Source organism: Bison bison, unplaced genomic scaffold, assembly GCF_000754665.1.
Source record: "Bison bison bison isolate TAMUID 2011002044 unplaced genomic scaffold, Bison_UMD1.0 scf7180017864388, whole genome shotgun sequence".
In the NCBI taxonomy this organism is placed as follows: domain Eukaryota; kingdom Metazoa; phylum Chordata; class Mammalia; order Artiodactyla; family Bovidae; genus Bison; species Bison bison.
Window position 1 is genome coordinate 2,370,716 of NW_011494960.1, and position 12,734 is coordinate 2,383,449.

At 33.9% G+C, this 12,734-nt stretch overlaps 1 protein-coding gene across 1 annotated transcript in view; it reads right to left on the reverse strand.

Annotated features, from left to right (window-relative positions):
• Positions 1-606: 606 nt before the first annotated feature.
• The window catches only part of SLC17A6 (solute carrier family 17 (vesicular glutamate transporter), member 6), a 40,431-nt gene continuing 28,303 nt past the window's right edge, over positions 607-12,734 (reverse strand). Inside the window, exons 7-12 of the mRNA XM_010858407.1 lie at positions 12,409-12,551; positions 8,394-8,543; positions 4,624-4,756; positions 4,116-4,226; positions 3,355-3,482; positions 607-2,579 (exon numbers count right to left, since the gene is read on the reverse strand). Of these exons, the coding sequence (XP_010856709.1) occupies positions 2,244-2,579; positions 3,355-3,482; positions 4,116-4,226; positions 4,624-4,756; positions 8,394-8,543; positions 12,409-12,551 (1,001 nt within the window). The 3' untranslated portion in view covers positions 607-2,243. The remainder of the gene's footprint in view (positions 2,580-3,354; positions 3,483-4,115; positions 4,227-4,623; positions 4,757-8,393; positions 8,544-12,408; positions 12,552-12,734) is intronic.

Below are 12,734 nucleotides of genomic sequence, written 5' to 3' on the forward strand. Positions count from 1 at the left end.
TTGGTTCCTTCATTTGTAACCTGGGAATAAAGAGTACCCAGTTTGGAGGGTCCTTGTGGCGTTACATAAAATACTCAACACAAAATGATTAAAGCAGTCCCAGCACAAGGTACATGCACAATGAAAATTCAGTAGTATCATTGACCCAACAAGTTTTGAGTTTTTTTCCTAATGTTTTAAAGCTTAGCACTAGTGATGAGAAACCAGGCATTGAAAGATAGAATTTGACTTAGAGACCTATTTCTTGATATAAAACTCTTTTTGCAGAATCACATCCCACACAATCTAAAGAATGCCACATACTTCCATTAAATCTCAAGTGGTTGAAAAGGCTAATTTTCCTGACCCTACATTTGACTTCATTGGGGTGTACGCAGGCTAAACTGTACAAAGTTAAGCTACAACAACAAAAAAAATGACCCCAAATTAATGTACTGTTTTTGTGCAAAAGGATAAATAGAGCATTTTATTAACACTTTTTTTTTTTTGCAGCAACAAAATGATAGTCCATATCTTTTCATTCAACACAGTAAAAGCGATGATCACATTACATCACTTTGAGACACAAAGCAAAAGATAATTTTATTATCTTAAGGTCAAGAATGGTTTGCGTTTTTAAAACAAACTTTATGTTTTATATTTGCAGTAGCAGGGCCTCCAGTCACTAGCACAATACAATGAGCAGATCAAATATCCAGAACAGACAAACACACCAATAATATTTTAAGTTGAATTGGGAAATGTATCATTGTCATTTTCAAACATCATAAAGAGGTCTGATGTTAACTTTTTAAAGGAAGAAAATCATTCCAACCACCCGAACAGCTACCAGAAGCAAAATGAAGATAAATATACAGACAGGAAATTTTATGCATTGCACTTATTGCTCGGTACACAAATGTTGCAATTTCTGTTGAGTTATATTAAGAAATGACAAGCAAAATGCCTCTGCCCCATCTAAAATTCTATGACTCTATGAAAGTAGAAATTGCAGTCCCCTAACCCAACATTAGGTGTATGCTATTTTTGGTTTCTTGTGAAGATCGTTTATTATGTATATGTGTATGGATATGTATAAGATATACAGATATATATAGATATAGTTTTAATATAATTTATTGTCCTATATATTTAAGACAAATATTTTAGTGGGAATTTAAATAATAAAATCATCTACTTATAATATCTCTATTAAGTTTACCTTTTCATATTATATATAGCTCTGTGGCACAAGTTTCATATATGTTTAATCAGTAAGGAACAAAGATACCTCTATCATGTCTATTCTTTTGCTGTTAATATTGCATTTTAAGGGCTATATCTCCATAGTAAATTTCTTATTAGATTCTTTATGGTGTATGCATCTTTTTTTTTTTTTTCCTAATGCAAGTTACAACCAGTACAAAGTTGTAATAAAAAATACATTGAAGTCTATTTATTTTTAATATTTTTGCAAAAAAGTTATGTGATATGCTACATGAAAAGTCAGATTTTATTGAAGTGTGAAGTGTTTTATACTGTTAGGTAAATGAATGGAAGAACATGAAGCATACCCCTCACTCTACAACTTCCTTTTCACAGATAAAAGTGTTTGTGCCCAAGCATTTCATATAAAACACTGCAAGATATTCCTCTTGAGAATCAACAAAATAGTCTACATTGTGTAATAACAATAATTATTTAGTACACCTTGCTAGTTGCTAGCCCACAACATTCTTCTCTACATGAGAGATATCTCAACTCTATGATTTATACGCAATAAATGTTGCCAACACCCGATGCAGCCAACATGACAACTTCACCTTTTTTTAACAGGACTTCTGCACGATATCTTGCAATACGGTGTAACAAATACGTAAGTGCATTTTGCATGATCAAGTAGCTTTGGCTTCCTAACCTTTGTAGGATGGGATGTGCCAACTGTTTTAGTTGTGCTTTAGTAAGTGGTGATGAGTTTTAACTCATATGAATCTAATGAATAACTACTTACTTCTACAATTTTGACCAGTCAACCTTTAAATCACAAATGCAAGAATGGATGACTTGAATGGAAATGATGGAGTTTCACAACTTCTATAGATTGCACTTGATGGTAACTTTATGAGTTTGTTTTGATTTCATTTGTACAACAAGACTTGCCTGGTTGATATGTGTACATGTTTACACCACATCTTGTAAAATTTTTGTGCAATCACAATTAATTTAATCACAAACACTAAAAATAAATCCAGCAATTAACTTTGTTATGAATAATCATCTCGGTCCTTATAGTTGTATGAGTTTTGTACTTCTTCTTGTACAAATTCCTCTTTCTTTTCCCAACCATTGGGCCAACCTCCATTGGCCTGTGTTGTGGCACCGTAAGACTTAGTGGTACCATAATTTATATAATTTTGAGTAATGTCCCCTGTTTCTTCATCGAGCTCATCTTCATGGATAAATCCACATTTCTCTTCACTTGTTTCCTCAGGGTCTGCCCAGGGCTGCTTCTCTCCTGAGGCGAATATTGCATAAAATATAACTCCACCATAGTGGACTAGGGCAGCGATCAGGAAGACATACTGCCACTCTTCACGTGACTGCGGTGACAAAAAGCGGCATTGTGAGAACAAACTCCCTGGGTTTGAAAAGCCTAACATCTTCTCTGAAAGTTCCACCATTAAGCGTTTCCTAAAATGCTATCTTCAGGGGAAATCCTTGTTCTGTGTCTAGTTAACAAACACTGTCAGTGAAATGTTCTATATTACTGTGACTCTCATTATTCAAAACTTTTTAGTCTAAAGTTCTGAAATAGAACTCCAAAGATGTCTATGGTCTGCTCATTTTTTAAATTTCATAATATTTCTGTAAATTCCATTGAGTTACTTAGTTTTTTCTCCCACTTCTTTTATTTCCTTTTAGTAAACCATAATTTAAAAGGTCTACCTATAAAGATAAATACTGATAACAATATTCTTGTCACCAGAGAAGCCCTAATTTAGAAACTCTACCTATAAAGACAAATACTGATAGCAATATTCGTCCATCAATTACTGCAGAGAAGTCTAAATTGATGTTTACAAATAAAGCTGTGAAGATTTCCATTTGTCTGTTCAAATGAGCTAGGATGTTGTTGTTTTGCCACACCAGGGATACTAGAAGTATTAGAAGGTGTTGAAAGTATAACCTTTATCGGCTGGAGAAGCAGGCTCCCTCAGAGTTCAGAAAGAGATTTACTTCTGAGCCTCAGTTATCTCCCCTACTCAGAGATGTGGTGACTGGACCACAAGCAGAATGCCACAGAGAACATACAGATGCTTTTCCTAATCATGAGAGAGAGTATTCTACAAATGAACATCTCTTGCTCTGTCTTACCTTATTCTTTGTCATTGCACCAACAATAATAGGGCAAACCATTCCTGACAATGTGCCAACACCATTTGAAATGCCCATTAAGATACTGGCATATCTTGGAGCAATATCCAAGTGGTTGACATTGAAACCTGAAATACACACAGAAGGTGTGACTCAGAGAATCCCAAACCTTACAGAAGTAGGTGACTACAGAATTTTCTCCACCACCCTCACCAACCTCCTTAAAAGACACCAGGTTCATAGCATGTGCTTAACTATTTTTGATAATTTAGCTCAGAGATATAATGAGAATAGAAAGAGGTATGATTTGTTATCCAATACTTAACACATGATATTTACTCCATAGAGAAGAGGAGATGCTCATTAAAAAAAAAAAAAAAAGGAGAGGGATAATCAGGGGTGAGTAAGTAGTGAATAGTAACAAACACCAATGTGTTAGTCACTCAGTCATGTCCAACTCTTTGCGACCCCATAGACGATAGCCCACCAGGCTCCTCTGTCCATGGGATTTTCCAGGCAAGAATACTGGATTGGGTTGCCATTTCCTTCTCCAGGGGATCTTCCCAACCCAGGGATCAAACCCAGGTCTCCTGCATTGCAGGCAGATGCTTTACCGTCTGAGCTACTTTCATCGTTGTTATTTTCTAGTGGAAATATGTTGAGTAAACTTTATCAACAGTCAAAATGTTAGAGGAAAGTAGAATATAAATTTCTTTAAAATCAGAATGTTACAAGTACATTTTTTTAAAAAAGTATCTTACCAGAAATAGCAAATCCACTGAATCCCACGGCAAGTACCAAGAATGAGATTGCGACCCCTCTAGTGTGAGAATAACCAACAACCAGAAGCAGCGTTGCCTCCATGCCAAAACCTTCAGAAACAGACACATGAAAATACTTCAGAAATTTATGTCAGTTTCCAGTGAGTCAAAACTATTAAAAATGATCACACTTATTTGACCTAGAAAAACACTTCAGGGATTCTATCTTCAAAATAATAATAACAGTCATTTATTCACAGAAGTTACTGAAGCCTTCTTTGTGTTTTAAGAAAAACAACAAAAACAACTTTAAGTTTCAATAGTGGGAAGGGTCAAGTCAGTTACGCAATTATCTAAAACTAGAAGTTATAAATATTTGAAGATGGGAGAATGATTCTGAATGAACATTAAAGGTACAAATTTGATAGCATATGTGATATGCATAGAAAAAGCTGAATCATGTCGATTTGAACTTTGTGAAGTAAAAACGTGTTCTTAGCATACTTACCACCACAATTCATGATCTTCCTTACTGTAGTAGTTGAAAGAATTTGTTTGCTTCTTAGAAAATCTGCAATCTGCCCTCCAATAGGTACAATAATTGTCATTACTAAGTGTGGCACAGCAGATAGCATGCCAACCTGATGAGAAACGAAAAGGAGAGAAATAAGCAATGTGGGCAATTTAATGGTCTTGTAAGCTCTTTATGGACAAAGGAAGGAAAAAACTACTGTCTGCAAATGACCACTTACTCATTCTCAGAGTAAGCAATAACTTCCACAGAATAAATGAGAAAAGCGAAGTACATTTACTTTGATTCTTGTTTCTCTTCTAGATGAGAACACTTCTTTTCTGCTATGTGTCAGTAAATCTTGAGTTTCTGAGTAAACTATCCTGAATTTTATCACAGAATGATTCACATTTATGTGCCTATTTTATAGTCTTAAATATGTTTGTAGAAATTCATCATTAGCAACAGAGGAAAAGAGAAAGAGAGACAAAATCAGAGAGAAGAGAAATACGTTTGACAAACCTTGAAGAGACTATTTTAAAATTTGTTTTTAATTCATAATAAAGATAAAACCTTAATTGCATGTTAAATATATTTTATATTTAGTTTCTATAGATTAAGAGCTCAGAAAATACAGATCAATTCTCAGTTTTAGGCATTTTCCATGTCAAATAGCAATATTTGGTTACACTGTCATATAGCATACTTAGTTTCTGAACTAATTTCATACTAAATGGCCCAATTTAAAACCTAACCTGCCAGCATCAATTCAACATACATTTTTTTGATCAACAATTATGTGTAAAACACTGTCCTCTGGGCATCACAGAGGCAGAAATTGTGAATAAAATATATTTTAATTGTGTATTACCACACATATGGACTTAGTAAATTTCATACACATCAATATATAAGGAAGATTTTTACTAAGCATACTTTGAAGAACAATTCCTAGAAAATAGTAAATATTAGATAAATGTTCATTATTTGTATAGATGTGTCCTTCCAAACTAGATTACTGAAGGATTAAGAAAAGATTCTGTTTTATTTTACAATGCTGTATACTGTGGTATCACAACCATGGACTTGGAATGATTAATGACTAATTGAGATACTGCTGCTGCTGCTGCTGCCGCCAAGTCGCTTCAGTCGTGTCTGACTCTGTGCGACCCCATGGACTGCAGCCTACCAGGCTTCTCTGTCCATGGGATTCTCCAGGCAAGAATACTGGAGTGGGTTGCCATTTCCTTCTCCAGTTGAGATACTAAATGACTCTAAATAGCTTAAATATCCAAGCAATTTTATTCTTTCTTTCACTCCAGACAGAAACTTTTAATATTATTATCTTCATTGCAATGATGAAGAAACTATGACTTAAAAAGATTATGCCATTCTCAAGAGGTTGAGAAGATTTATATATGAGTATAGGCTGAGACTCTGTATGTGTGTGTGTGTGTGTGTGTGTGTGTATACACATATGAAAAAGTCATTGCACTTGTGGTTTTATCTGTAGGATACTCAGTTTAACTAAGGTTGATTAAAACAATCCTCTGTATAAATACTTTGGTTCACTTAAATTTTCCTGCACTTTTGAAGCATGGTCATTTTTTAAAATTAATTTTTATTGGGGTATAGTTGCTTTACAATATTGTGTTACTGTATAGCACAGGGAACTCTACTTAATGCACTGTGATGAAAGACAATCTTAATACTGTTATTTACAGGTCAGAAAACCGAGGACACAATTATTCAAGAACAGGACCAAGGTTATGTATTAATACTCTCTTGCGGAGCTTAGATTTAGGACCATGTCAGCCTGGATCCAAATCTCATATTTTATTGCCTCCATCATCTCCTTTTCACATACTTTAGATAAGTCAGTAATTTTTTTAAACCAGTATAATCAAAATCTTCAGGCCGATTTGTATGTGTAGAATTTATCAAAATTTTAATTAAAATATAATAAGTGAATTAATCAACATAGATGCTGATTACATTTAGGTTTTGCAGAATATCGTGCACTCAGGCACTTTCTGTTAATTGGAGCTAAGGGCCAGAATGACCACACAGTTTCATTAACATCAGTTGGTTCCCTCACTCTCCCCGATGAGACTAGACTTTATTAATAGCCTCTCAGTGTCATACTCGTCCTAGATTGTGAAAATGGACTCACACCTCCAGCAGCCTTTGTTGAGACGTATAACACCTCTCAGAGCTCATGAAGGCTACCCTGCAATGTTTGATCAGCTCCAGAGAGAAGAGCCCTGTCTAAAACAGTCATTCTTCTCAGGCATGGAGGAAGCAGTTTCCTTAGAAACAGGGATTACAAAAGAGCTCTTAGAATAGCTACTCCTAAACTCGGGTTTTCTTCAGTTTCAGGCCTCAGATAGTCATTCAAAGAGGCATAATATGAATAGCGAGCCCAGCTGGACTTATGTAATGACATGAAGAGAAATGGCAAGTCCATGGCCAAAGCAGACAAATGTATTCAGCAAAGCACTTGTCACTGAGATGGCATTGAGCAAATACTTGCTTCATGTTTAAATGAATTATGGTTTACCTGAATTTGAATGGCATAGTAAAGGGAATTGAAACATAAATCTAAGGATATGGGCTTAAACTTAATTCTGTCGCTTATTGTTAGCTTGGCCTTTGATAATTTAAATACTTTCCCTAGCTTCTGTTTCTCCATCATTTCAATAGAAATGATGATAGTTATTCAGTTGGTGGACAGGTTATTCATGAATATGAGAAGACCTTGTAAATTTCAATATATTGTAGTATTTTATGTTCATTTAATCCTTACAAGAATCTTAAAATGATTACATTTTCATACCTACAAATAAATGTAGCATTGAGCATGCTGTGCTGTTGTTGGAAATGTTTTATTTTTGTCTAAACCACCAAGCTGTGAACACTTGAGGAACCACATTTTTATTTCTCAATATAACACATAAATCTTCACATATAAATGCTTGCCAAATGATTAAACTGGATAAATAAGATACAAGAATGTTTTCAGATATTTTTGCTATCCTCAAATCTTTTAGCCAGACAGATTTCTGAGGGTGTCGAAGCAGAGTTAGATTGATAATTATATAAATACAATTTTAAATGAAATATTTTTTTGTTCACTGATGTATTGCCTTTGACCTGAAACTTAAAGGGAATTATGCTTGTTTACAAGAAAAAAGGCTATGTTGTTGCCCGTCCCAATCAAGAGGTAAACTCTCTGAGGGCAAAGACTAGGTCTGTTTTGTTTATATCCCAGCAACAGTTTTTAGCAGGCATTTAAATGTTAACAGACACTCAGATGCCTAACTTAGTCTTTGTTTACTAGAATTAATTTGTTTTGTTTTGTTTTTTTCATTTTATTTTTTAACTTTACAATATTGTATTGGTTTTGCCATATATCAAAATGAATCCGCCACAGGTATACATGTGTTCCCTATCCTGAGCCCTCCTCCCTCCTCCCTCCCCATACCATCCCTCTGGGTCGTCCCAGTGCACCAGCCCCAAGCATCCAGTATCGTGCATCGAACCTGGACTGGCGACTCGTTTCATACATGATATTATACGTGTTTCAATGCCATTCTCCCAAATCTTCCCACCCTCTCCCTCTCCCACAGAGTCCAGAAGACTGTTCTATTCATTTGTAATTCTAATTTTCAAGATAAAATTAGGAGATAAAATATTGGCAAAGAAACTTAATAGTCACTAAAGTACAAAAGTAATGCTCTTTTTAAAGAAGGATAATTTTTACATACCTTGCTGATTTCAAATCCAAAGACTTCCTCAAAATATGCTGGCTGACTAATAAGCAATAAATAAAAAGTCCAGCTTCTGCAGAAGTTTGCAACAATTATTGCATAGACTGGCATAGATGTAAAAAATTTTCTCCATGGAGTCTTGAATTTCTGAAATTCCAAAAAAAGAGCCATTCGGATCATTTTAAATATTTCCTAACTTAAATGAGAATCATAGATACTTTTGCATTTTTAGGATGTGTATGCTGAAGCATGAGTAGGAGATAGGCAGGAGGTAGTGAGTTGTTAATTGCACCAGTCCAGTTAACCTTAGCGGCATAAATAATTGTTGGAAGAAGAAAAGAAGATATGGCTGTCCTGATTAAATTGTTTCAGTTTTAGAAATAGGTAAGATTCTGTTTTCCTCAAAAAGTAATTCCAAACGCATAGATCCTAGTTTCCAAGATTTTTGTTTTGTTTTGGCAGTGATAGATCAGGCCTCAGCTGAAACTCACTGCCAAATCAATGACCTTGTTGGTATCTGACATATTTTATATAAAATGTTGAAAATTCAACTCAGTTAGGAGAAGAAAAATAAGAAAAATATGCAGTATTCTAGACCCCATCAAAAGTTAATAACAACATTACCTAACTACAAATTCTCTTGGTAGCCAGTGGATATCAGTATAAATTCTGTGACACTGGAGTGCAAGAGTCTTTAAAATTCACATGGTATACATCTGGGTTAAGCATTTGGCCACCCAGCACACCATAACTAGCTATTTAAGATATTCAAGACATTAAAAATTAACTTAAATATGATTAGCTTTGCTTATGACACTCATTAAAAAATTATACCTGGTATATTTAAAGATGCTATATATGCCCAAATACAAAGCAATTATCTTCCCTCAAGACTAATATTTTTTAGACCTTAAAAAATCTCTCATAGTTCCAAACACTTTCTCAATTCTTTATTTTGAACACAGAAATACTCTTTGGTGAAGGGGCAATAGCCTAATATAAATGTTTATCACTGGTTTTGGGATTTTTTTTAGTATTATTTATTTATTTTGGCTTTATTTATTTTAATATTATTTGTTTATTTAGGCTGTGCTGGGTCTTCATTGTTGTGCAGGCTTTTCTCTAGTTGTGACGAGTAGGGCTTACTCCCTAGTTGCAGTGCACGGGCTTCTCATTGAGACAGCTTCTCTTGGGGAGGAGGAGGAGCTTAGCTGCTCCCCAGCACGCAGGATCTTCCAGGATCAGGGATCGAATCCGTGTCTCCTGCATTGGAAGGTGAATTCTTTCCCTCTGAGCGACTAGGGAAGCCCTATCTTGGATTCTCAACCTAATAAGTTAGTAAAAGAGGTGGCAAACAGTTTTTTACAAGATTTAGTCATGATTGCTGGGTGTAGAGCCTCATAATTACTAGCAGTGGTTGTGAGTCTAATGAAACTTTTTACAGATAACTTTAAAGTGATATAGTAGGAAGATACATTGTGGTGATCACAGGGAACAAATCAAAAAAAACAAAAACCTGTCATAACAATAAATAGTGAGTATTTTTGCTTTAGGTAAAAGTTTCTAGTGACACCATCATAGATGGATTCAAAAAGTGCAAATTTAAAAGAATTTTTTCCTAACAAGTTCTAGAAAAATGGTGCCAGATGAATATACTTATTTCAAAGATAATAAAAATGACCAAATACAGGAATGTCTATTATAGCATTGTGTTTTAATAAGTAATAACTTCAGAAGATTTTAAGAAGAAAATATTTTTCTTGCAGAGAAGGTGTTGTTTTCAATTTATATCAGGATCATCTTTATTAAGTACTTTTTCTTCAGGCCACAAAGCACTTCATCAAATGCATGAGAAAGTGTCTAGTCATCTCTCTTAAAAACTATTGGTGGCTGTAGGGGGACTTATGATATTTTGATAATATTCTATTTACTGAACTGGTTGCTTGCTTCATAGGTGTGTTTAGTTTGTAAAAATTCAGCAAGCTATTTGCTTATATTTGTACATTTTTCTGTTTGCATATTTAATCATTTTGTAGAGAAAAATAACAGATTTAAAAGACATAAGAATAAACTACAATATATGATCCTTAATTTGATCTAAACTTCACAAACAATGGCTACAAAAGACATGAATATTGATTAGATATTAGGATTGAACTGGGCATCTGAAATTTCAGTATGATCTAGTATTGGATAATGTTAGAGAATTACTTTTAGTTGTGTTAAGTATGATGATAGTACTTAGATTATAAAGGAGAATATTATTTTTCTAGAGAAGCATGTATTTGTGGGTAAAGTATTATGACGTCTCATTTACTTTAAAATTGCTCAACAAAAAGAAAAGTGAAATAAATAAGGCAAGATGTTAAAAACTTTTGTTTCTATGCAGTGGATATATAGATATTCCTGTTACTTATTCTTTCTGTTATATGTTGAACTTGATCACAATAAAAAGTTCAAAATAACTAAAATACAAGTTCTATTCCCACTTGATCTCATTTTTAAATTTACTTCAGGAAAGTAAAAAAAAAGAAAAATCAGTAAGAAGTAAAATATTGTGTTTAGAAAAATAGTTAAGTCTAAGAAATGGAGAGTTTGAGCTTATCTATACTGTTTTATCAATCTACTGATTACTCTCTTGTGAGTCATTTCCAGAAATTAGTTTTCACTTAGACTAAATTTCTTGCTGTTTTAAAAAATATATACCTCACTTCAACACCATACAATCTCTCAAGAACTGGTAAATAGAAGAAGCATATTTTATCAATGATGATATGGGCTAATCAGAGTATTTTGGACTAGAACAGGAAGCTAAGTATGAACCCGCCTCCACACCATCACTTGTTTCTTGAGTAGCTACCATCAGAAAAAAAAATTATCAGTCTATTTACAGAAGAAAACAGGAAAGGGGTGCATTCTAATGCCAGACTATTTAGCTAATGGAACAACTACAATGTAAGATTTTTTTTTAAAGAACCGGCTTAATTTTGAATGTTACCCAGTATGGCCTTTTCTTATTCATTAAAGACCAAGATGCCCTCAGCAACAATCAGTGACAGACCTTTTTTCCTAGAATGAGATGCCAAGGACAGGCCTTCCCTAACAAATGAAGCAGAGAATCAGAGCTGAAATCAAATACAACTGAAGTTGGGGGGAAGCATAATGCATAAGAGTCCTTGGTTATGCACAGTAACTTTCAACTCCTAGCATAAAGAAATTGAGTTGATTAGGTCCTGAATTACTGAGACTGTCTACAATATTTTTGCTCAAGGGTTTTATTTTATTTTTATAGCATCAGATGGGTATTCATTAGTTGCTATTTATGATGTATTAATATGTGTACTAAAATATTTGTATTACTGATATAGAACTGCATTTCTTTCTCTATCAGCAAATCCTGCCCAAGAAACTAAATTATAATCAGAAAAAGCCTTTACAATATTATAACACTTGGTCTTCATATGATAATCCTAAAATGGTAATGTTTTATCAATAAAAGGGTTATATTATATAAAGAATATTTTTCAGATTAGCTACCTATGGTTGGCATACTAATGTTTTAGTATTTACTAAATTATATAGAAATACACATGTATAAAACTTAGATTTAGAATATTCAGTGAATAAAAATATCTCCTTTCATGACTGTGTTAGGTGATTTGACATTTCCTGTAATCTAAATTTAACAAATACTAGTTGAATTTTGTTTCAATTAGCTATGTTGAGCTATTTTTAAAAATTTACTGAGGTTTACAGCTCCAGTATTATAGCTATAATCCAGTTAAAATTTGAAGGTGCTTAAGAAAAGTTAAAGAAAAAAAGAAATCATAGATGGAAGAAGGAGCAATCATTTCTAAGTCAGGGAATACGCATGGAGTTAAAAAAAAAAAAGCAATCATGACTGATACTAAATTAGTTTTGCTGAATAGGGACACATAAAACAATCTGCTTGGTCGAAGAGAGGTGAGATGGAGAACAAGAATAGGAATATACACCATAATAAAGTTCTTACTTCCATTGCACCTAAAAGATTTGCACTCTCTCCAATGCTTTCTTCTATGTACCTACGTTCTTCATCTGTAATAGTAGGATGCTTTGCAGGACTCTCGTAGGACACCAAAAGCCAAAACATGTACCAGATCATTCCAAAGCTTCCTGAAAGTAAGAGTTCAAAAGGAGGAAGTCAAGGAAAGGCATACTCACCTAACTATTTCCATTTAACAGTCAGTAGCTGGGATAAAATTACAGTAATCTTGTAACAGGATTATAAAATGTGAATTTGAGCTTATGCTTCTCCAAATGAACCTAGCCATCTCTACTTGTCTTTTATCACTAGAC